The sequence below is a fragment of the Phalacrocorax carbo genome, chromosome 11, assembly GCF_963921805.1.
Source record: "Phalacrocorax carbo chromosome 11, bPhaCar2.1, whole genome shotgun sequence".
NCBI classification, from domain to species: domain Eukaryota; kingdom Metazoa; phylum Chordata; class Aves; order Suliformes; family Phalacrocoracidae; genus Phalacrocorax; species Phalacrocorax carbo.
In genome coordinates this window covers 2628225-2651751 of record NC_087523.1, presented here as the reverse complement: position 1 = coordinate 2651751, position 23527 = coordinate 2628225, and the positions used below count along the sequence as shown (strand labels likewise).

Sequence of the window (23527 nt, the reverse complement as noted above, 5' to 3'; positions counted from 1 at the left end):
TATCTTTCTAGAATTTGTAGTGTGTCAGTGAATATATGAATATTATTCTAAGTTTTTTCTCCATTTCTATGATAGTGCCCTTGCTTTTTGTTGTGCATATTTAAAAATTAACAGATCTGTCAAGTGAATAATGCATCTTTTAACTGTTAATGTCTTGTCTTTGCCCTTGTCCCTTATCAATAGGTGTTTAGAAACAGATTACCTGGCAGGCCAGTTGTTGTCTTTGTGTTCTTGCTAGCTTCACTCATTAGGAATTGGTCAAATAGAGATGATGTTAGGATAGTTATTCTGGGTCATATGAGGGCCGTTCCATTTTTATTTACATGATAAAGAAATCTTTCTCATCTGCACTTATATGAAGAGCTGAAAGTTATTTGTCTTCAAATATACCTGCTGTTAATAAAATTTAAAGTCAAATGATGTTGGTACTGTAGTTAGTTTCATTGTTATGTTTCTAAATATATAGTGGCAATCCTAGCCACTAGTGTTAGTATTGTTCGTTTTTACCATATTGTTCAGTATTCACATTTTTTCATATTGTTCAGTGTATTATTGACATATGTGAACGGTCTAAAAATTCTTGGCAATATTGGGATTGAGTATGAAATTATGTAGGGGCTAAAGTAGGTAAAAGTATTCTGCAGCGATCCACATTGGATATGCTTTTGAATTGTGCCCTGTCCTGAACTGAAACCTCACTGACGTAGTATTTCAGTTGCACATGATGTTGCACCGTTTCTCTCTTTGAGTGGTCCAACTTTATTCTGTTGCAAAAACTGAACTCATGGTTCAGCTGCCTTACAGCTCTAGCAGCGTGGCACAAACTCTAAGGTCCCTCAGATGCTTAAGTGCTCTCTTTCCTTAGAGATTAAGGCTTCAATCACTTTGATTTTACTACTGGCTTGATCTGGCTCACACAGGTAAATATATCTTTTGGTAGTATGTAATGAAACATTTTTATCTTGTTAAATTTACATAAACCATTACAGAACTGTACTGAGAGGAGTTGTGTTAGCAGCAGTGGTCGTATCTTAGTATGAAACATATGATGGTGGCTTCTGTTTTATAAATATCTAAATCCCTGACCCCACAAGATGATTCCCAGACTCAGGTAGTTGTGTCCCTGTGGAATGCTGCCAAGTTGCTCTTCCGGCAGGATCACGGCACGGTGGTGTTTTCGATCCTTGTTCCTCTGCAGCGTACCTGTGTGTTATGTACCCATAACACATATTCTTTTATATAATCTTTGGAAATTTTTGTGTGGCATTAGGGGTCAGATGATTGTTTGGTCAAAATCTGGGCTACAGATGATGGGCGCCTGCTCTCAACGTTGCGAGGACACTCGGCTGAAATTTCAGACATGGCCGTTAACTACGAGAACACCCTGCTTGCTGCAGGCAGTTGCGATAAAGTCGTCCGAGTATGGTGTCTTCGAACCTGTGCCCCAGTCGCAGTACTGCAGGGCCATTCGGCTTCCATTACTTCCATACAGGTAAGGAATGACCTTTTTTGTCCTAAACCCTTGAGTTAAAATGGTAATAAGAGATGTGGGTTAGCAATCAGGGATAAAACTTACCTTTTAATCTCTGTTTGGCAGTGTAGATTTGCCCCAATTTGAGGGTGGTGTTTCCTGGCAAACTCACTCCTGCGTGGTGGCCAATGCTGCCTGAGGGGACGATCCTGCTTCTCCCAGCTGCCTGTAACTCTGTGGTCCCATTGCTTCTACCTTAGGTCTAGAAAAGTGCATGATCACCGAGAGCATCAAATCAACTAGCTGAGCCAGGGAGACATGGCTGGAATCTTTGGTGGCAGTCCTTGCACAGCGACTGACCCCACAGTTGTTTGTTCGTAGAGGACGTTTATTTTTCAGAGGAACACTGTCAGCTAAAAATCATTATTCCACATGTCTTATTTGCTCATTATCTTAGCCTGTACCGTAAGAAGCTGATCTGGATGTTGTAGTGTACCTAGACGCTGCAGCAGCCGCAGTGCAGCGCAGATCAGGGTTCGCAGAGAGTCTGCGCTTGTGCCCAGGCAGTTTCAGTTGGTGGCAAGTGCCCATTGAGCAATAGCAGAGTGGGGGAAAAAAAATCACTAAACTGCCAGCACTCAGTTCTCTAGTGGTGCCACGGTCAATAATGGCTAGTAGTTTGCAGTTTATTAGCTTTAAAAAAGCCACAACAGCCAGGCAGAAACCTCCAACAAAACACAATTCCAGGATAAAAAAGACAATCCCTGCGATTTGGCAGGTTACGCACATAGAGGGGAGAACGAGTGGGGATGTTTGGCTCAGAATCCCTCTCTTCTGGAGGCTTGCTGCCTTTGATTCATCACCGTCTTCTCCATCATGCCAGCAGTCCCTGGAGTCTCGTTTCTCCCCTCTTGCCTATGCTTCCAATTCTGTCTGAGTTCAACTACGTTGTGAGTTACCTGCTTTAAGGTGATTGTTTTGGAAACATATTTTACAACCTTGTTTTTGTTTAGTATATTATTTTATTCACATACATTCCTCAGCTTTCTGTAAAACTCTGGTAATTTAGAAATTAATCAGTCATGGCTTTGTGAGGAAGCAGTGCTCGATTCCTTTATCAAATTACCAGGTAGCCAGAGGATTAAAGGTATTGCTGCAGAAATTAAAGTGAGAGACTCCTGTCTTTGTTACCATGCTTGATCCAGTTCTATCCTAGAAAGAAGTATTTGCTCATCTTGTTGCCCCGTTAGAATGGTCTAGGCTTGTTTCATATCTCCAACTTACTAACTTTTGTGTGGTAGAAACAAAGACTTGCTAGCCAAAATGTAGGTATTTTCCATTACTCAGCTTTATTTTTATGGAAGTTCAGATTCTGTGCTTATCCCCGATACTGCTCTCTGTACTCCCGGGGAGAAAGCTAATGTGTTCGTGAAAGAGATTCTTGTCAACGTCCATTTGCGAGTTTCCAGTAAGTAAGGGGAGAAAGAAATTAGCTGGTTTAACTGTCACAACTTTATTTTTAGTTCTCTCCAGCAAGGAAAGGAACAACACGATACCTCACTTCTACTGGTGCTGACGGAACAATCTGTTTCTGGCAGTGGCATGCTAACACCATGAAATTTAAGTAAGCTGGTTTAGATAATTATAATTATCTTAAATAAAGGACAAATTTATTTTGAGTTGTAGTGTGGAGAGGAATGCTGGGATAATTAAACAAGGGTGTGTTCTTTCTCAATGAGCAGGTTTCCCGGGATATGTTCTCCCGCAGACACGCTGTGCATGAGTGCTATACCAGTGTGTGGGGCAGGGAGCGCGTTCTTAGGTGTGTTGGGGAGTCTACGGCATTACAGCCCGGGGGGAGGCAGAGATCAGGGCTATTATTGCTGGGTTTTGTGCTTTGCAAGCCAGTGTTGTGGAAGAACTTTCAGCTTTTATTTTTAAGACTAAATCCTTGTCCAAAATGTACAGGCAGAAGAGTTTTTTTGCTTTTAATAAGATGATTAAGCCATCTACACATAAGTAGATGGTATCGAACCTGTATTTAATAGAGAGTAAATGCTATTAGACTAATGGTTTGCCAGGCTCTGTTTTAAGTAGATTTGAACTGGTGAGTAAAATAAGTTGAAGAGTCTTTTCAATTTAGAAAATGATGGTTTTCTTACCAAACTAAGGGAGAAAATTACTAAAATGAAAAAGTTCTAGCAAACTTAGGAGAGAATTCTGAAATAAAGACATTTAGGATGACTGTATTGACCTTAACCTGCTGAGCTGCAGTGCGCTATTCTTGGGGAATGGCATTGGAATAAAGTAATAAAAAGCAAAAATGTTGTGTTGTTGCATGTAGGGATCGCCCTGTAAAATTTGCAGAGAGATCCAGGCCCGGTGTCCAGATATCTTGTTCGTCTTTCAGTTCCGGTACGTATGCGCTGTAAGGTTGCTGAAGGTATTTTGTGAACTATAATTCCTTTGGTGACAAGACTGTTACTTCTTTTTAAATGGTATTAAACTCTTTTTCAGTTAATTACAGCACTGTCAAATTGTGATTATTTGAAATATTCCATGCTAAGTGTCTGCTACGAGCTACTTTTTCTTTTTTTTTAAATATAATTTAAGCTAAAATGTCTTGACCACTTCGAAGGAATACTGTGCTTTCAGTCTGTTCTGCACATTAGAGCTTCTTCTTTGTAACATCCTTTTAAGGTTTTTATCTTGTAACATTTTTGAGTGGAAAGTTCTTGAAATCTGGCAGACGGGTGGCCTCAGTTCAGAGGTTACGCTCTTGTTAATCTTCCAAATTTGGCTAAGTTCTAGGAGGATCAGTTCAATGTGTCTGAAAATATCAGCTTAACTGACATCCTTTGCACCTTTGAATTCTCAAAAATACTGATTTTTACAAGCAAAATTATGTAATTTCTCATTAATTTTTGCTCCCTGATATTCAGAGCTATTCTAGAGCCGTGTGAGCCTTGCACATTCCTTTTTTAAAACCAAAAATCCTGAAATTACTAAAACCACTTCAATGCAGTAAATGGCACAGAAGCGCCCTTTTTGTGCAATATTGTAAATAGAACAAATGTGACAAGAAAATAGCTTAATTACTGACTCCCAATTCAGCAACAATTTCTCTGATATGCTTCAAATAGATATCGAAGATGCGCTTAAATATTTTATTTTATATTTACCTGTGAGAACGTGAAACTATTCCCCGTGTAATTTTCCGCACAGGCTGATGGAGAGCGCTGTGGTGATTTCTGAGGGAAAGCAGAATAGTTTGTTGGATGAATGTTGTAACTTGCAATATTCTCTTCCTTTGGTCAGGAAGGTTTGCCGCTGGAAAATATTGTAGAGCTCATAGTTACCCTAAAGCTGATACGGCCTGAGAAAATACAGATCATAACAGAAGTTGTCAGAGTCAACAGCTTTGTTCGGGACATAGGTTTTGGTTGCACTGAAATTTTCTGTTCAAAGCTGCAGTTTGCTGCTTTGGCAATAAAGCAGTAATTAAAATTAGTTGTTCCTTGGATGGCTTTTCTTCTCACAGAAAACTGTCTGTCTTAGGTGGCATGTTCATTGCAACAGGCAGTACTGACCACGTGATCAGAATTTATTATTTGGGCTCGGAATCTCCGGAGAAAATGGCCGAGTTAGAATCTCACACGGTAAGAGCTGAATCAGAAAGCAAATCCTTTTTTTCCCTATTTTACCTTATTTCAGGAACTTTGATTTTGTACATGCTATTTGTCTTGTTTTCTGTTTTTAGAGCTGAGTTGGCTCTCAACACTGAAAATTGGTGGTATGTTTATTTTTAAATTCCTCTGAGGCAGGAGGTGTGTGCAAAATGTGCTCTGTGTATTTCATTTCCCCCAGGAAACTGAGGGGCTAGATGGTTTTCCCATATTCTTGGAGAAAGTCTGTGTTGGAATGAGGAATTAAAGCAGTTTTCATGCACGGTGTGATTATTTTTCCTATTAAATTTACTGTTGAATATTTCACTTGAGTTGACACCACAAATGCACGTAACAAGAAAAACCAAAGTAATTCTGGCTTCAGAGTGTGAGTCAAACTTTTGGATCGTGGTGGTAATTTCATTTAGAAAATAAAGCAAGCTTAAAAGCATCCTTCCTCAGGTAATGCAGCAGGGTTCTTGTAAAAACTCAAACTATTTTAGGTATCTGTACGACGACTTTCAATGTTAGTTTTGAAGCTTGAGTCTTGATAGCTTTTATTAAAGCTGCTGAATGTCTCAGTTTTAATGAAACCCCGTAAAGAAGTGTCACTAAAATAGTACCAAATCTTTCTTCATTTCTTAGTTGTTACGGAGAGCAGGTGATGATTGCATTATTTATTATGTGCACGGTAAGCAATATATCAGAAAGGCCAGCTTACAGCAACCCTGATAGGGCTGTCACTTGTGAGGGGTTTGGAGCATTTGTCTTTGAACTTTAATAGCCCAGCTGCCCACCTTAACAATATTTTATGGATTAAGGCTGACGTCTAAATTGATTCACTGAACTTCAGTGGGAGTCACGGGTCTCACATTTAAGTCTCGGAGCTTCAAGTCAACAAATCCAACAAGTATTTTGCGCATTAAAAAAAAATGTTTTCTACATTCAGCAGTTCAGGTTTGGAACAAACTGTAATTCCTTTAATTTTTGAAAGTCTGCTCTTAATAGCACAGGCTGCTGTCAGCCCACTCCGAAAACAATCCCGAATTGGACACTCGGTTATCAGGAGCTAGAGACGTCAGTGGGAGTAAAGATAGCAAGTGTGTGTAGCCAACACAAGAATTTAGCAAAGTAAAAAAGGCAAAACCACGTCTAAAACATAATATTAGTTTCTCAACAGTTTAAAAGTGGAAATAAAGCCAATTTTTTAAATGAAATATTTTGATGCACTTTAATGTTAGGTCTAAAAATGGCAACGTGCTGTGATCGTTTATTTGGTTAAATCATGCTCTCTCCATCCGTTGAGTGCTGTTCCTGCTAGGCCTTGTGAGCTCCTGGGGTTCCTTATCCCTGCTAATTCTGCAGAATCTCAAAGGTACAGAGTTCCCCAGGCAGAGCTTACCCCGGGGTGTGTATGGTCCTGTGGCACTGTGCAGGAATTCTGTGCTCAGGCAAGAGCAGGGCTGCAGCCTCTTCCTCCTGAACGTCCGAGTGTCAGGAGGACTGAGTCGGAAATCGAATCTGTCTCTGAGCTACTTCTGGAGCCACACGAAACCATCGCCTCTCTGAAGTTTTCCATTTGAATGCTTGACACAATATGCCTGGGGAAGTTTTAACTTCAAATACGACTTTTCTGTTTTTGAATTTGTAAGATAGTATGTTGTAGGAGCTGTATGGGAAGATGCAATTTGCCAAATAGAAGCTCATCATTAAGATCTTTTTGGATGAGTGTTTCAGCCTACAAAGCACTTACTACTGTTTTTTTTTTCCCTCCTTCCTATTTAGGACAAAGTGGTTGCAGTCCAGTTCTGTAACAATGGTGACAGGTGAGTGGCTGTCCTGGCTTGGTGACATGAGAAGTATGGTATTTAATTTTCCAAATAACATTTCGGAGAAAATTTGGTGCAACAGAAAGACTGCACATGGGCTCTGATTAATCTGAGATAAATTATTTAAAGTATGTTGCAAGATGTGTGTCATGTCCACGAGCTTGGACTTGTGTTCCTCTGCTCTAACAACGAAAGCGTTCTGTAACTATGCTTTTGCTTTCTATTTTCTAAAATAGCAAATTGTAAACTATATTTTGTATCGTTTCAGTGTAAGAGTGTCTTACTTCTCAGGTAGCCTTGTGTCCTGTAGTAGGTTACTTCTGGAGTAAAGGCATTATGATAAATGTAGTTCTAAGCGAAAGTTAGAACTGTTACACATACGCAGATGGTCAGACAAGTAGGTCTGCGAGGAGCTGTGGTCTGATCTTCATTAAAGGAGCCTCTCTTGCAAGGTGCTATTACCTGGCAACATGGCAATAACATCTGAGTGTATTCATTGTTTATAGTGGGATCAGGGATTTGGTTTCCCAATTACTTGTCTGTCTTTTTTTTTTAAATCTAGAATATCAGGTTGGGGGGAGGAAAATATAAAAGCTTGTTGGATTTATCATTTCTGTCCTGTTAGAGCAAGCTGAAAAATAAGCAGATATACGTATTTATTTATCTGTGTGGCTCTTGTTTGAGTTAGTGTCTTCTGGGCTTCCTTTTTTCTGGGGTGCAGGAAGCAAAGGGGTAGCGTGGTGGCTGTACCACCCGTCTGTTTGCCAGCCGTAGCCAGAGCTGATGGCCAGGCTACCAGCGACAGTAGCGCTTTCGGTAGCTGTTGCATTCAAAGGAGGTTCTATTTCCCTTGTTTCTGTACTGGGCCACAGATGAGGAGGCCACTTTACTTCTTTATCAACTGCTTTTGCTCTGTACTCTCTGTATTAAGTTGTACGGGAATGTGACACGCTGACTTCTGAAGAGGTGTGCTCTTAGACTGGCGTCAGAGCAGCGCTGTCCGCACTGACCGTAACGATGTACAAACGCAGTGCAGTCGCCTATGAAAAGAAGATAAACGTGGAAGGGGAAATAAGACTTGAGTGTTGTCAGAACTGAAATGGATGGAAATCAAGGGAATAATGGCATCTAGATGAGGAGTATCATGCATAATGAAAACAAGGGACTGTAGATATACCTTTTATCTTTTTTTTTTTCATTACTTCACTGTGCTCTTATTTATGATCTGTATGAGAATCATGTTGAAGCTGATAGTAGTGTTGATAGATTATGTATGTATTTGGGTTTTGTTAAAATTTCCTTCTCTCGTATATGTTACCTGTATCATTTATACCAGCTGGGGACCAAAAAGCAGCCAATGATTAGCATAATTTGAAACCATTTTCCAAATAATATGACATTGCTGATGTGTTGCTGAAACTTAAGGCCATCCAGCCTTTACTGTCTGCCTCATTCAATTCCTTGGTGAATGATTTCTTCTGCCGGTCCCTATCTGGGCACACTGAATTAAAAAAAACAAAACAAAACAAAAAAAAAACCACCTGATGTATTTCCAAGGGGCAATAAGCAAAAAACAACTCTTGAATGGGATGGAAAGGTGCAGTTGATCCCCGCATCCCAGATTTGGATCCAGTCTACTTGGTAGATAAAATTCCCCCGCTCAGTTTGTCTGCACCTGAGATTAAAACCTTCCTTTACACATGTTCTTCTCATTACAATTGTTAGGCTTTTCACAAGGGTGTGGATGTTTTATGTAATACTTCAGTAGTGCCCTACCATATTGTGGTTGTGTCTCCTTGCAACCCGCTATCTTTAGTCACCAGTACGTCTGGATAGCTTAACGTCACCAAGTGGGATGTTAAATGGGCTAATCTTAACTCTTCCTGGAGTGAAGACACTGTGAGTCTGTGTTTATGTGGCTAGTGATGAGCTGCAGTACTGGACCAGTTGCTGGAACCACGTGTATGGGACAGTTACTCTATGCACGTCGCGTGCTCTGAACTCGCAGTCCTTGGCTGCTGCCGCCTGCCCAGAACCAGTTACAGAGGCACAGTCTTAAGACCTTTGGGTCTTGATAATAATTTCATTGGTCTGCTTTATTATTTTTAATAATTTACTTATCTCTGACGACATACCTGGCAAATATGTGAATTTCTGGGCAGATGTATGAATTTCCAGCTAATCAGTTTAGATTATAACAGTGGTTTTAAAATTTATGAAGTGAACCGTTCCAACCTGCAGAGCTTTCAGTTTTTAAAACTCTGCTAAGTCAGGATGCTGTCACTTACGTAAGAATTAAAGTCAGGAGGCTCATGATAAAATGTATAAAGGTGCCTGTAGGCACGTCTGCGTGTCAAACTGCTGCGGTACAGCTGTGCTGGAGAGTGGCGTGACAAGCTTTGATTAGTGATCGTCTTAATGTAAATGCTTGTAGGCCAGCTTTTGCTTGCATTTCTTATTTCGCTTGGCAGGAGGTTTAAGGGACGCGTGCGAGCAGGAGCCTTCCGAGCAAAACTGTAGCTTTGCCAGTGGAACTGCACCTGTACTCCGAGGTCTTTGTCACACGAAATTACGTGGGAATGTACTGGTATAATGGTACTAACAGTTCCTTCCAAAGGGTGTGAGAGCACAGCTCTCGCTGTGGGTATTGGGTGACATAGTCACTGAAAATTATGTGCGATAGTGATGCTTTTAATGGAAAAGTGATAGCTTCCTCTTTATTTTAATATAAACAAATAAAAATAAAGATAAAATAAACTTGTCACAAGCATTTTAAAACACGTTTTCATCATGATGAAAAAATTCAGATCAGGGAAACTGAAAAGATGAAAGAATCACGTATTAACATAAAATAGCATAGGCCTGCCTTTTTACCTGCAATTTTGCATATAAGTGGAATACACTTTCAAAGGTGGTGGCCATCCTGTAAAATGTAGTACTTGAGGAGCTTTTTTCAAATTTCTCAACAAAAATGATTCGTGTGACACCGATAGCCAAAGCGTTATGGTGTAGTTAAATGCATTTGCTGGATGCTTGAGTTTTTTAAACGAGGAGCTTAAAAATGAAAATAATCATGTTCAGCTTCCCAGGCAGGGCTACCTACTTGTGTTCAACGTGGGTATTTCCCTTCCCTGTCTTCACCCTCTCCCTAAATTAATGTATTACAATTTATGCTAGACTCCTGGCATGCAGTTTCTTTTTCTTTGCTGCCACTATGAACTGCTCCAGGGATTTGCTGATGTCATTAAAAAGGGAATGTGCAGCTCGTATGAATTACGACATTGAAGTCACTCCAAGGCCATCTGCTAGCTGTAGCAAATGTAATTAATGTTGTGGGGCGCAAATTCTTTTGTACCGCGCAATATCTGATATGAAAATTATAACCTCACTGTCTTTTAATTACATTCTCTAGATTCAGAGATGCACAAACAATATACAGAATAAGTGTTGAAAAAAGATTATGTACATTCTAGCTTCTGTGCTGGTGTGAATGGGTGTGCTCTTGGCTTGCCAGCGTTTTGTAGCTGCCTCTTTCCTGTGGCAGTAGTTCCTGGATATTTTATGAGTTGTTAAACACGCCTATGTGTAGGCATATATAGAGTAAGACAAGTATATATGCACAAGTATGCGATTCCAAGTATATATATACTTGAGTACTGTGTTGCAGAATAACATAAAAGTGCTTCTAGTGACCTTTCCTAAGGTGAATGACAGTCCTCTGCCAAGCTCCTAAATATTATTGCCACAGGATTTAGTGTGCTCACGCTGCCGAGGATGGAAAACTCCATAGCGAAGCTACTGAATAGTGAGAAAATAAGATTCTGAGATGGGCATGTGGGTATTAGACCAAAAGCAGCAGTAACTTACGCTTATTCAGAATTTCATGGCTCTTTTTTTTTTTTTTTTTTCCTTCCATAGCTTAAGATTTGTCAGTGGAAGCAGAGATGGAACTGCAAGAATATGGCACTATCAGCAGCAAGATTGGAAGAGTATAGTCCTGGATATGGCTACTAAAATGACAGGGTAAAACAAACCAAAACGAGAGCACACTTCACAGCAGCGTTTACATGCAAGATAAAATCTTCCATCATGCTGAAAACTATTTATTTACTTCCACTTTGAGTTGATTTTGGTGCATGTTTTTTTGTGTATTGGAAATGCCATGGCTCTGCCTGTTCAGTTGCACAGTTAATTAGCCCCCAAAAGACAAATTTCATACATTTGTTGTTCATTACCCTAATGGTTGGGGAATATTTAGTATTTTATATATGAAGTAAGAATGTCAAATAGAGTTCATCTCACAGAAAGAGGTTTTTAGAACCTCATTGATCATATGGTGACTTGCATGTTATTTTAAAAATGTCCAAAACGAGTGTTAGTTTCTGACATAATTGGTTTCCTCAGGTTGCTAGTTTTTACTTCATGTTATATGCTCTGCTATTTTGGTTTTTGCGCTTTGGAGCGCAGTTAAAATTTTAAGGAAAAATAAAGTTAAGATAGAGAAAAACAAGCAAAATGTATGATATGAATGTGAATATGAACATATTCAGTAGTTTCTAGCATCACACAGCCACCGTTATAGGTAATTGATCGTTTCTTCTATGATTCCAGTTACTATTCCAGTAAATAAATTTAGTAAATAATTTTAGTAAAAAACAAAGCAAAACACCCCCCAAAACGGGTTGCCCATTACAGCTTATTGCTCACCTGAGGGCAAGTGGCAGTAAGCAGAAGGTTAATGAGAGATGTGGCATAGATTCTTTTCCCTAGCAACATTCATTTGAAAACAACGTTTTTGGATTCCTTATTTCATTCCAAGGCCTGAATTGCCTGGCAAAATTTTTGATATATATATATATATCTCCAGAATGTTTCTTAACATAGTATTTTTCCTGAAGTTTTCAAGAGGTGAGATAGGGTGATTTGGTTCTCCGATTCAATCGAGTTTTTCTTTTTGAGATCCTCAGGTGACTTCTGTAAGTGTCCTTGTAATTGACTGGGCACAGTAACAAAAAGAAGTCCATTAGGCATTTTGCTTTGCAGAATTCTTTATATTTCATTCAGTTACATTTTTAGTAAGTTAGCTGTCAAAGCATGATTTGGATTTATTTAACAAGCTTTTGCACGTTCTAGAGTTTACTCGTGTTGATCACTGATAAGAAAAAGGCCTTGTAGGAAGGAAACTTAATAGAACTGAATAGCTTGAAAGAAAGAATTGGGGTAGGTGAGGGTGACCGCTTAAGAAGAAAAGAGAAACTTGTCCTTGTTACAGAATTCAAACTCTCTAAATCTTTGTGATACTGAATATTTTCTGTATCTGTTTTTTTACCACTGCAGAAGCCACCCTTCGTTCTCCTGTGTTAGCCAGTAGCCACAGTGGTAGCAGCCATGCTCTCCCTAATTTAATACTGAATTAGTGCTGTTAAATGTTTCCATGTGTAGTTACTGATTTATTTATTCTTTGAATTATTAATTTCTTTAGAAACAACGTAGCATCTGGGGAGGACAAGGTGACTAAACTGAAGGTTACTATGGTGGCTTGGGATAGATACGATGCCACTGTCATCACTGCAGTCAACAATTTCCTTCTCAAAGTGTGGAACTCGTCCACAGGGCAGCTTCTTCAGACCTTATCTGTGAGTAAAATTCAAGTGGGTAACCCCAAATGGTTGTGGTTCAAGTCTGAAATGGACTCGAGGCTAAACTGCATCATCATTCCCCCGACGGGGAGTGTTTGCCCTGAAGTGTGCCACCCATCTTACGCATATTGGGAGGAGCGTGTATCGTGGGGAGAGGAGCTGATGACCAAAATGCTGCTAGGCCCTGCTGATCGCTGGCCGACAAGGGAGCCCTTTGGAGGCCTCCGTCTGTGCCCAGATTAGAGGGCTGCAGCTGTCCTCGCTGCTGATTTCTTCTTCCTCCCTGTCCCTCTCCATCTCAGCTGTGCTGAGCTACAGTCCGAGGCACTTACAGAGTGGGCAGTGATAATGCCAAGCCTCTGACAGAAACGTTGGCGAAGTACAGACACAGTTCTGGTCTAAGATGCAGTAAATTGAGCTGCCGTGGATGACTTCCTGACCTGAGATGTCCTCACACTAAATACTAGCATGTCTGGAGATACTACAGACATCAATGGAGAAACACGACATTCTTCTTCACCCTGCTTTCATTGCAGGGTCATGATGATGAAGTTTTTGTTCTGGAGGCCCATCCATTTGACCAAAGGATAGTGCTTTCGGCAGGTCACGATGGAAATATTTTTGTTTGGGATATCGACAAAGGAACAAAAATTCGCAATTACTTTAACATGGTAAGACCGATCAGGGAATGGGGGGGTTGGTTTTTTTTTTTCCACACTTGTGTAAAACTGGTCTTGAGGCAAACGCAGATTTCATTATATACCTACTGTTATAACAGGATACCAATGTTATAACAGGATTAGGGGAAAACTTCTAATATTTTTAAAAAATAATCCCTGTACTCCTCAGTAAGCAATACCAAAGTATTTTTTTTGCACATTTTAAGCGTAGCAGCGTTTCATGGGTCTGTTACACCTGAATATTATCCATGCGTATAGGTATGGTTATACCATGCAAAAGATTATAGTGACTCCCAAAGTAGGGCAATGAAAACCAGTAAGCCTGTGTGTTGTAGCGCAATGCTGTGGTCTGGGGAATGGTACAGTTGGCTCCGTGCTGCTTCTGTCTTAATGCGCCCAGCGCCGGGTTTGTTGGTTCGGTTCCAGTGCTGAGCAAATGCAGCTGTACTGCTCGAGGACCTGAGCTAGCCTCCCGGCACTTGGGGCGGTGAAACCTGCTTGTATGGAGCCAATACGTGTCCAAGATCTTTGGTGCAGGCTCGCCTTATGTCTTCCATTAACATAAAATGTAGACTTCTAGGTGGTTGTTTCAGAACATGCATTAAAAGTTGTACTGAAATTTCCGGACAAAGCGAAAAATGCATTGTTCAGCTTAGCTTTAATAATTCAGTGGAAAAAACTGTAAGTGCAAATCAATCTTGAGCGAGATGAGAAATTATACCAAATTAGGAATAAATACTTGTTGGAGCACAGGTGAAATTTTTGTAAAAACGCTCTTATAGAGAATGCATGATTGTGAAAGAGTGCTCTGTGCTTGCATACAGATTGAGGGCCAAGGCCACGGAGCTGTTTTTGATTGCAAGTTCTCACCAGATGGACAACATTTTGCCTGCACAGACTCTCATGGACATCTGCTACTATTTGGTTTTGGATGCAATAAATATTATGAAAAGGTGGGTTGAATGAATTTTAAACTCTTCTGTGTCTTGACCTGATTTTGTCTTAGAAGTATTTGTGTTACAGTTTATTCTCTCACCCTGGCCCAGGCAAAACAGTAATTAGATCATGAAGCAGTTGCTGTTTACCTAAATCAAAAAGATTTAGACAAGAGACTCTCTAGGCAGGGGAACAAAGCATTAACTTTATATATATTCACCTCTGTTGGCATATTTTACTATAGAATTTTTGCATCAGGCCTTGGTAATAAAACACACTTGTGGTAGGAATCTCTTCTCTGTCATAACGTTTCTTCTGCTCCTCCTAAGTGTAGGGGTTATGGTTTATGGGTATGGGAGCCATTCCAGAGCAGCAAGACAGCTGCAAATGGCCATTGATTTATTTACTAAATCACTTTTCTTGCAGATTCCAGATCAGATGTTCTTCCATACGGATTACCGACCACTGATCCGTGATGCAAACAACTATGTGTTGGATGAACAGACTCAACAGGCCCCACATCTTATGCCTCCTCCGTTCTTGGTGGATGTTGATGGAAATCCTCATCCCACGAGATTCCAGCGGCTGGTACCAGGGAGGGAAAATTGCAAGGATGAACAACTTATTCCTCAGCTGGGATATGTAGCTAATGGTATGCTGTCTAACACTCCTGCATAGCACGTGTGTTGCACAGTAGTGAGCACCAGCTCAGCATGACGGTACTGTAAGGATTTGCTTGTTTCAGTTGTCTTCTGAAACTAGCGGTTTAAATTCAGTGTGGAGGTAGAAGAGGAGATGGGGTGGCTTTTTGGCATAAAGGAAGTGTTTGGAATCAGCTTGACTGGAGGCAAGACGAGGAGACTGCAGTGTTCCAAAATCTGTGGGCTTCTACCAGGTATATGGCAACATGCCTAAAGAATTGTCCCATTAACCTGGGTGTAACTGTGTTTTTGAGTAAGGAAGGACATTGAAAAAACAGCTTTTCTTTTTTAAAACAGGTTTATTTTTTCTTGAAGATATAAACTTTTGCAAAATGCTGATCTCCAGAAGAGATCTTTCATTATTACCTACTGAAGCATGATTTCTTCCCACTGTTTCTAAGGGTTTGTGTTTATATTTTACCTGTGGTCTGTAACTTTAGGTTTTTATTGTAACTTCTCTTTTTAAACTTTACCTCCATTTATTACATGAGAGCAGAAGGCCAGCTGGTGATCAGATGTTTTGCAGAGCAGACAAATAATCGCGCACAGTTTTAAATTTGATTGTTTCTATGGTGTTTAGTAAAACAGAAATTGTTTGGTAAGCAGTTGTGGCTTTGTTCATGTCAAGGTGATGGTGAAGTAGTTGAACAAGTCATCGGGCAGCAGACTAATGACCAGGATGAGAGCATCCTTGATGGAATGATCAGAGAGCTACAGAGGGAACAAGATCTGAGACTAATTAATGAAGGAGAAACTCCTCCAAACCCTCCACTCAACAGATCCCACTCTGTTAATGGAGGTGAGTGTCCCTTCTTTACCTCCATCCTTGCTTTTCCTAAAGCACAGTAAGGTACTAATCAAAATCTGTTGATGTAAGTTCTGACACTATGTCTCTGAGGATGCTTTTCTCTCTTGTTCTCATACACATTGTTAACCGCTGCGGAGCAGTTGGACATTCTACTGATGCTAGCAGAGGAGCTAGAAGTTTAAGGAGCAGCTGAGGGCACACAGTGGTCTAACTGGCCTGTATCTGATTACCTAGGGCTATTAGACTGTAATTATTCCTGTTATAAACCTTTCCTAAAAAATAAAGTTCACTGTATTGTCTTGATGTCAGTCACTGCAGAGGTGATACTTTGTAGCTGCATAGTGTCAAGATAACAGCTTGTAATTAGAGAATGTCAATGGAATACAATGTTGTGACAGACTAATGGCTTCCTGTTGCAGCAGAAATGGTAAGGCTGAGCATCAGTGTTTATAAAACAAACGTGTCTGCTCTGTCTTAGTGTTTCCTTAGAAAGCTTGAGACTGTTCTCACAGTAAGTGTTCTGCTACTGTGATTTTATTTTTAATACACAAAGTGATTAAAAATTTAAAACAAGCTCAATCAGATGTGATCAGCTGACTGCGAGGTAGCTGCCTGAGTGCAGTTGCTGTAAGAGAGCAGATGTTGTGGACTTTGTGCTGCAAGTCATCCCGAGCTTTTAAAAAATTTACATCCGCTAATAAATTAATTCTAGGTTAAATGACTGATTGCACATGTCTGAGTTAGATTTCCTGACAAAGCTTGTTAGAATTGCTAGATTTTGAGTTGCTTGTCCTTTAAATTCAGGAAAGAATAGGAAAAATATTTGTGAAAAGGCTTAAAATACGCTTTTATGTTGATCTAAATTGGTATTATGAAGAAGGTGGCCTAGAAGCCAGCTTCAACTCAGGAGGCTTTTCTGCTTCTTGTGAGAGGTTGATGTGTTGTACAGTCCCAGTTGTCAATTTTATTTGTATATCCCTGTATTTGTGTGAAAGGGAGTTTCCAGACATGAGTGGTATAGAAATTAAAGTACTGTGACCTTAGAGAATTCACATTGATCCGTGGCTTTGCTGCGTAAACTGCTCATTTGTTGAAGTTACTTAAAGTACATATAAAGTACGTGATGTTTTAATAGCCTAAGACTTTTATACAGGTTTGCACAACCGTGAATGCAATTTATTGGTGGCGGTGAACCATATTAAAGCATGTGGAAATTGTGTCGATGCATTCCCAGATGATAAGATGAATTAAGGCAATGCTAGCAGCGATTCTGGTATTTTCAGCCTTTTTGTCTCAGTTTGCTGCCTAAAGGTTCAGTCTCTGTTTTCTCCTGAGTACGTAGTACTGCGTCTCGTGCCACCGGATGAAAAGCCCGGAGGGGGAGCGGTGCCCCTGGCACAGTAGAAAAGCATTACAAATACAGAGCATGTGGAGGTACAACAGAAACCTTAACCCTTGCATCAGTCTACTAATTTTAGATGTCAACCTCATCTCTTATTGTGCTATAGAATTCATGATTTCAGAGGCTTTAAACAGTTGACAAGGCTTTGATTTGAAGGTTGCTTAAGTCCCTTTAAAACTTTTCTCATCGATTATATTCTTTGCTTGCCTCAGATATCTCTAAGACATAGCAAGCCACAGCGATGTTACAGTAGCATACACATCTCCGCTAGTCCAAGGCCAATACACAAAAATGTTCATCTGAAGCAAAAGACAAAGCCACTTAACGCAGAATAAGTGTTGTTTATTGCCAAAAAAGAATCTCCGTGCAGTCCTTAAGCTTTAAATTCTAGATTTTATTGATGGTTTGTAGACACGAAGAGAAATAATTTTCTTCCTTAGCTCTTCGAAGTCCAGGTTTGGATGTTACATCTCCACCAAACGTTGGTCTCCGGAGAAGCGGTCAGATCGAAGGGGTCCGGCAAATGCATCACAACGCTCCCCGAAGTCAAATGGCAACGGAGCGAGATCTCATGGCGTGGAGCAGGAGGGTAGTGGTGAACGAGCTTCCTCCAGGCATCAGCAAGTAAGATGCTAAGTGAGACAGGAAACAGATTAAATTGTATAATGTTTAATGATTCTTCCTTACAGCTGTTAGGAGTTTTAAAAAACGTTTTTTCAGAAATGTGTTGGCTGTTGAGGGTGGGTGGGTTGGTTGGTTCGTTTTGAAATCCGGATATTAGGATTAGAGTCGTAGCCTCTGCTGGAGAGTTGAGTAGTAATTCCCGCTCTTCACAACTGAATCTTTCATCAGGTGTTCACATAACACATTTTTCCTGACACTTTATTTTAAAAAAACCTACAAAAATTAATTTAAATACATTTCAATTTTCTTGAAAATAATTACGTGTGCTCAGCTGTCAGGTTTGCTTCCTTAACTTGTGATTCCAGGAGGGAAGTGTGCGTGGATGCTGCTAGGAGGACTTGTGCATAGATTTCTCACAGCCAGGGAACCAGAAGTATTTTAATATGTATATTAATGAAACTGTCAAGTTATACGATGGTTTATTGAATAAAATGGACGTTTCCTATGTACAATTAGGGTCCAGGAAGAATGTCGAGCTGCTAAAGGTGAAATCGAAATTAATTTATACACTGTTGAAAAGAAGAGAAAACCATCCCACACCTTACAGCGGGTGAGTTAATTCAGAAGAGAGAACCTGTGCGTGAAGCAGCTCTGAGCACTGAGCAAAACAAAGAGAAACAAAAAAACCCAAACCCACTTTTATTAAACGATTTCGACAATCGATAGTACTAGTTGTTTCTCTTGCTCTCTCTCTTCCTTCTGTAACTGTAATTTGTCTGTCTTTATATTGTAATATGCAGATAGCAGTGGTGAGTCTCTTTAAGGCTTCAGTGGTGAGGAGATGCTGGGAAAGGAAAAGGGCAGAGCCACAGCGCACGTTCAGTTTGACTCGTGGAAACTAGGAGAATTATTAGAGGGGCTACGCTTAAAATTTTAAGTGGCTAGCTTTTATCTTATCCACAGACTGCAGGTATTTTATTCTAAAAAATTATACTTCTCCATAACTTCCCTTCTAAGGACTGCTACTTTAAAAAGTAGAATTGATATTGAACCAAGAAACGCCACCTGCACATGCACCGACATGAACTGCAAGTGTGTAAAAATACCGTTCTAATTCTGAATTTCCTAGCTGTCATTTGTAAATGCGATACCATGTACAGACACTTTAATGAGGCATTTTTTTAACCGTGTAATTAATTATTAAACCCCTTAATTTTTTTTTTTGTCCCTCCTGTCCTGTGATAAAAGAACGATTACCAGCCAGGAAGCGGAAGGTCTTTGAGAAGAAACCAACGCAAACGCCAGCATGCCTACCAAACGCGCTCCACGATAGAACACAGTCAGCAAGGAGCAAGTCAAAATGCACGTGCACGGGAGGAATCGGACAGCTCCTCAGAGGTCTGACCCATCACGTGATGCTTTCAGTAGGCTCCCTGTTCACAAAGAGCATGGTTTGACGGTGGATGTGCTGAGGGCACTGTTACCGTTAAGGCTCTGAGTTTCTCCTCCTAGGAAGAAACACGCAAATCATTGGGTCATTTGGATTTGTGGTGTTAGTGTAGTAAGCTGATCTTGGAGAGAGAAGGATCATTTACCTCAATGCCAGCACAGTGCTCAAAACTAGCTTAAAACAGGTTGTGTATTTTTGGAAATCGGAAACATTTTCAAGTAAATTTAACTGGGTTGTGTTAAACGTCTTGCTATTTCCGGATTTCATACCACCCGTTTATTCTAGGTCACAGTCAGTACTTGGGTTTCATCTCCATCTGTAGCCTGCTGTTGAAAGAGATTGAGTATTGGTATTAATCGCTGATATTGGCAAGGGAAGAACTTAAAATATACCAGATTAAATATAACTTGTTTTCATGAAGGAAGCTTGCAGAGACCGAACATTGTCACGTTGTAAATGCATTGAACATACAGAATAGCTATAAAGCTGGTCACTTGACACTAAAAGCTTTTAATCCAACACTTAAATAAGAACTCATTCTATGGTTCTAATACCATTAAAATTCACATCTCTTTCTATAGAAATTATATAAGCTTATAGTGTAATACTAATTCAGATACAGAAGGAAATTGCGGACTTAGTTTAAGCTAAAGCAGTCCTTAAATACAAAGCTTTCCTCAGGAGAGACAACTCGCGTAACTTGCTTGCAAACAAAAATGATACATTTCAAACTTAGCCCAAAAGTGAAACCTTTCATTTTTGATACAGGAGGATGAGACTGTTGGCACAAGCGATGCATCTATGGATGATCCTGTGGCAGCTTGGCAAAGCGAAAGCAGCTCCAGGTAGCTTTACTGCTCTCTTAATTGGTAGCATTTGTTGATTATAGATGAATTTAAGTAAGACAGTTGATATTGTGATCCTATGACTACAGGTCAGTACAGATTTGTTACAGCCTGTGACAGATTGAAGCAGAGGGCTTAGCACACTTCGGTAGTTTGAAACAGGAACCAACACAATTTGTGGAGTCTGTGAACAGACAAATACTTTCATGTCTGTGAGTGACTAAGTAATTGTAGAAGTTTTTATAACAGGATTTAAACCAGTGTAAAAAATCTTTAATTTTGAAGATTGACTTTCCCCCCCTCCCCCAATTCTTCATGAAGCATTTTATATTGGTTTTTTTTGGTAGGATTTTGGTTTTTTTCAAGTCAAGAACAATTTTGAAAGACCATTTGTAAAAAAGTGTTGTCTTTAATTAAGAACTGCTTGAAAAAAATCAATGCCGGTGAGTCGTATGCAATAGAAATGTTGATAGAAGTGTATACATCGCTTCTGTGCACACCTCAGTATTTTCTAATTTTTCTGTTGTCGATATGTATTTGTGTACAATTTCTACAGTCTCTTTTCTTATTTTTAATGCTATGCTGTTATGGCTGGAAGGGCCATTGGCTAATATAATACTGTACTTCTAGAAGAGTGCTCTAGTTCTCTAAATTTTTCATGCATTTTGTGCTGTCGGTTCTTATGAAACCAGTCTCTGAATCAGTGAGATAATTACTATGAAAATAGGTATCAGCCGTAACTGTAGTTTTACCCTGAGTTTGCAGTTGATAAAATAATTTGCTGAAATACCCAAATTAGATGGCACTTAGGTTTTCTGTAAATTCACGTGAGAACAAAATCTTGTGCTAATCCTGACATCTGTTGCACATAACCAGAAGAACAGGTTGAATGGTTGGACCTTTCACTCCATTGTGTGAAAACTGAAGCGCTGTTTTCTTTCTTACAACTTTTTATTATCTACAGCGATTCCTCAAGTGAATATTCTGACTGGACAGCAGATGCTGGAATTAATCTCCAGCCTCCGAAGAGACAAACCAGGCAGGCAGCTCGGAAAATCTGTAGTAGTTCTGAAGATGAAAACATGAAGGGAACAAAAGGACTGGAGCCAAAACGAAGGAAACTTAAGCAGACTAGAAAAAAGGTCAGCATTTTAAATTTTTTACGAATATACCTTTTTTTTTTGTGAAAAATCTTACTTTGAAAACAACCACTCCAAACAAATGTGCAGCAAGAAGGATCCTAGAGATGGCACGATAATTGTAATACCAGAGTAATTTTGTTCTGCTTTGTTTTGGTGCTGCGGTGACATAGGTGTACCTCCATTGTCATGCAGGTAGTTCTCCGTTAAGGGTGGAATGTTTTATCCTAAAACCATCTTCTCACTACAGTTAGATTTACTCCAGGGTAGTTTTGTTGTAAAATTATAACGCGTCTGTACTGTATCTGCACTGTCAGATTTCTTTTTTCTAGTATTTTTAAAGAAGACATTTAGAATATTTCTAAGGAAAGAAATATAATCTCTATTAACGTTTTAATCTTCTATATATTTATAACGAACATGTCTTATTCCCTGCTATTTAGCTGAGGTTTTGGGGAGGTTGACACACCAGCGCTTGCTTTGCCCTTATATCTAGTTACCTTCAGTAAGTGCTGCGTGATCAGTTTTTTGTATGTTCTGCCATAGTAATTAGAGCCTTCATTCTGAATTTAATGTAACTTACTTAAGAAACCAAGCGGACTGCTTTCGATGGAGGGCGAACCTAGTGAAGAATGGCTTGCCCCACAGTGGATCTTGGATACGATACCCCGCCGCTCGCCTTTTGTCCCGCAAATGGGAGATGAGGTAATGAATGGAGCAATTCTGAAATTCCCACCTAGGCCAATGAGCTGGTTTTGGCCAGGGCTATTAAATCCAGCAATATTTTCAGTGAATCGTGCTCAAGATAGGCTGACTTTTAATAACTTTTTTCCTTTCTCAGGCAGTCAGATGTTTACAGATAGCTGCCCTGTCTCTCTTTTTGTGCCCATGTAACTTACGGGTAGGAGGAAGAATTGAGTGTGCATCTTGAGGCAAACCTGCACACTTCTTAACACCCCCAAGTTTGAAAGCACGTGGCAGGTGCCACTTTGGGGGCTGATATAAATATTTTTAAGGAGAAGAGTGCTTTATAGTGAAATAAAGAAGTGTGAGATATGTTCTAAAAGGGGTGAAGCTTGACATGTTTGTAGACATTTTAGAATAAACAGGAAGAGAACTATCAGTAAAATAAACTTCTTTTTAATTTTCTTTAAAGATCATATACTTTAGGCAAGGCCATGAAGCTTATGTGCGGGCAGTAAGGAAAGCAAAAATTTACAGTATTAACATGCAAAAACAACCATGGAACAAAATGGAACTCAGGGTAAGTTAAACAAATACTTCAAAGAGCTGAATGCCTGTGTAATGTTAAATTGACATTAAAAACCAGTATGAAAAATATAAAGAAAGCATTACATTAAAATGTTAATATCAAAATTAAGATTTTAAGATTTAAAATTAATGTTTTCATTAACACAAAGCCTCTGCATCTCTTCAGTTCCTGATAACAGGAAGCCAGAAGGGTATTAAAGAATGTGAAAGATCATCTAGTGTGGTATTCTTGCCTGATGGATTAAAAAATGTAGAATATTAAATAAAAAAAAAAGTCAGAGTGAGATTAGTTCAGCACTGGAACAAGTTGCTCAGAGAGAGCATGGAATCTATCCTTGACGACTTCTCAAAGCTCCACAGGACAAGCTCCAGGTGGCTTTATCTAACGTAGACGTTAGCCCTGCCATAAGCAGGATTTTGGACTAGGTGATTCTCAGGGGTCACTTTCAACCCAAATTGTTTCACAGCTCTGGTGGTTTTTTTTTCTGAACACTAATTCCTGCAGACCACTCAAAAGCTGTTTATAGTTCTACTGACGCTCTGCAATGACCTGAACACCTACGTTCTGTTCGTTGTTTCACACGCTACGGTAAGAAGTAGGACGTTATGGTGTAAAGACCAAAGTGTATGGACGAGCTCCATTCAGCAGCATATCTAGCTAAGCACATTATTGTGTATGTTGTTAAATTCTCGGCAGAGCAAGACAATATCTTACAACATATTTTCACAAAATAAAAGTATTAAGGATTACTTGGCTAGACACTAGGTTTACATAGTTCTGTGGATTTTTCCTATCCTCTTGCTTTGAACCACTGAGCCCCTGAATATTTAAGCCCCAGCGTTGCCATATTTTTTTCTGCATTGCTCAGATTTCGTATTGAGAGAAGAGCGCATGTATGTGCTAATATTCATACAGGTGTATGACAGTGGTTCTATTAATGAAAATAATTGCTTTACTGGAAAAAATATCCAGTTACTAGTCCTAGGAATTCAGTCATTCCAGCTGTAACCTTCAAAGGCATCACGAGTTTGTAAGGCAAAGGAAATGATATTTCATTTAGGGTAG

General features: G+C 39.6%; 1 protein-coding gene across 1 annotated transcript in view; it reads left to right on the top strand.

The window, feature by feature from the left end:
- The window catches only part of BRWD3 (bromodomain and WD repeat domain containing 3), a 62498-nt gene that overhangs the window by 19883 nt on the left and 19088 nt on the right, over positions 1-23527 (top strand). The window contains exons 8-25 of the mRNA XM_064462842.1: positions 1271-1492; positions 2995-3095; positions 3816-3886; positions 5030-5130; positions 6922-6962; positions 10884-10988; positions 12448-12601; positions 13141-13275; positions 14109-14237; positions 14647-14872; positions 15550-15720; positions 17572-17755; positions 18272-18365; positions 19004-19153; positions 19974-20050; positions 21015-21192; positions 21778-21894; positions 22346-22453. Of these exons, the coding sequence (XP_064318912.1) occupies positions 1271-1492; positions 2995-3095; positions 3816-3886; positions 5030-5130; positions 6922-6962; positions 10884-10988; positions 12448-12601; positions 13141-13275; positions 14109-14237; positions 14647-14872; positions 15550-15720; positions 17572-17755; positions 18272-18365; positions 19004-19153; positions 19974-20050; positions 21015-21192; positions 21778-21894; positions 22346-22453 (2364 nt within the window). The remainder of the gene's footprint in view (positions 1-1270; positions 1493-2994; positions 3096-3815; positions 3887-5029; positions 5131-6921; positions 6963-10883; positions 10989-12447; positions 12602-13140; positions 13276-14108; positions 14238-14646; positions 14873-15549; positions 15721-17571; positions 17756-18271; positions 18366-19003; positions 19154-19973; positions 20051-21014; positions 21193-21777; positions 21895-22345; positions 22454-23527) is intronic.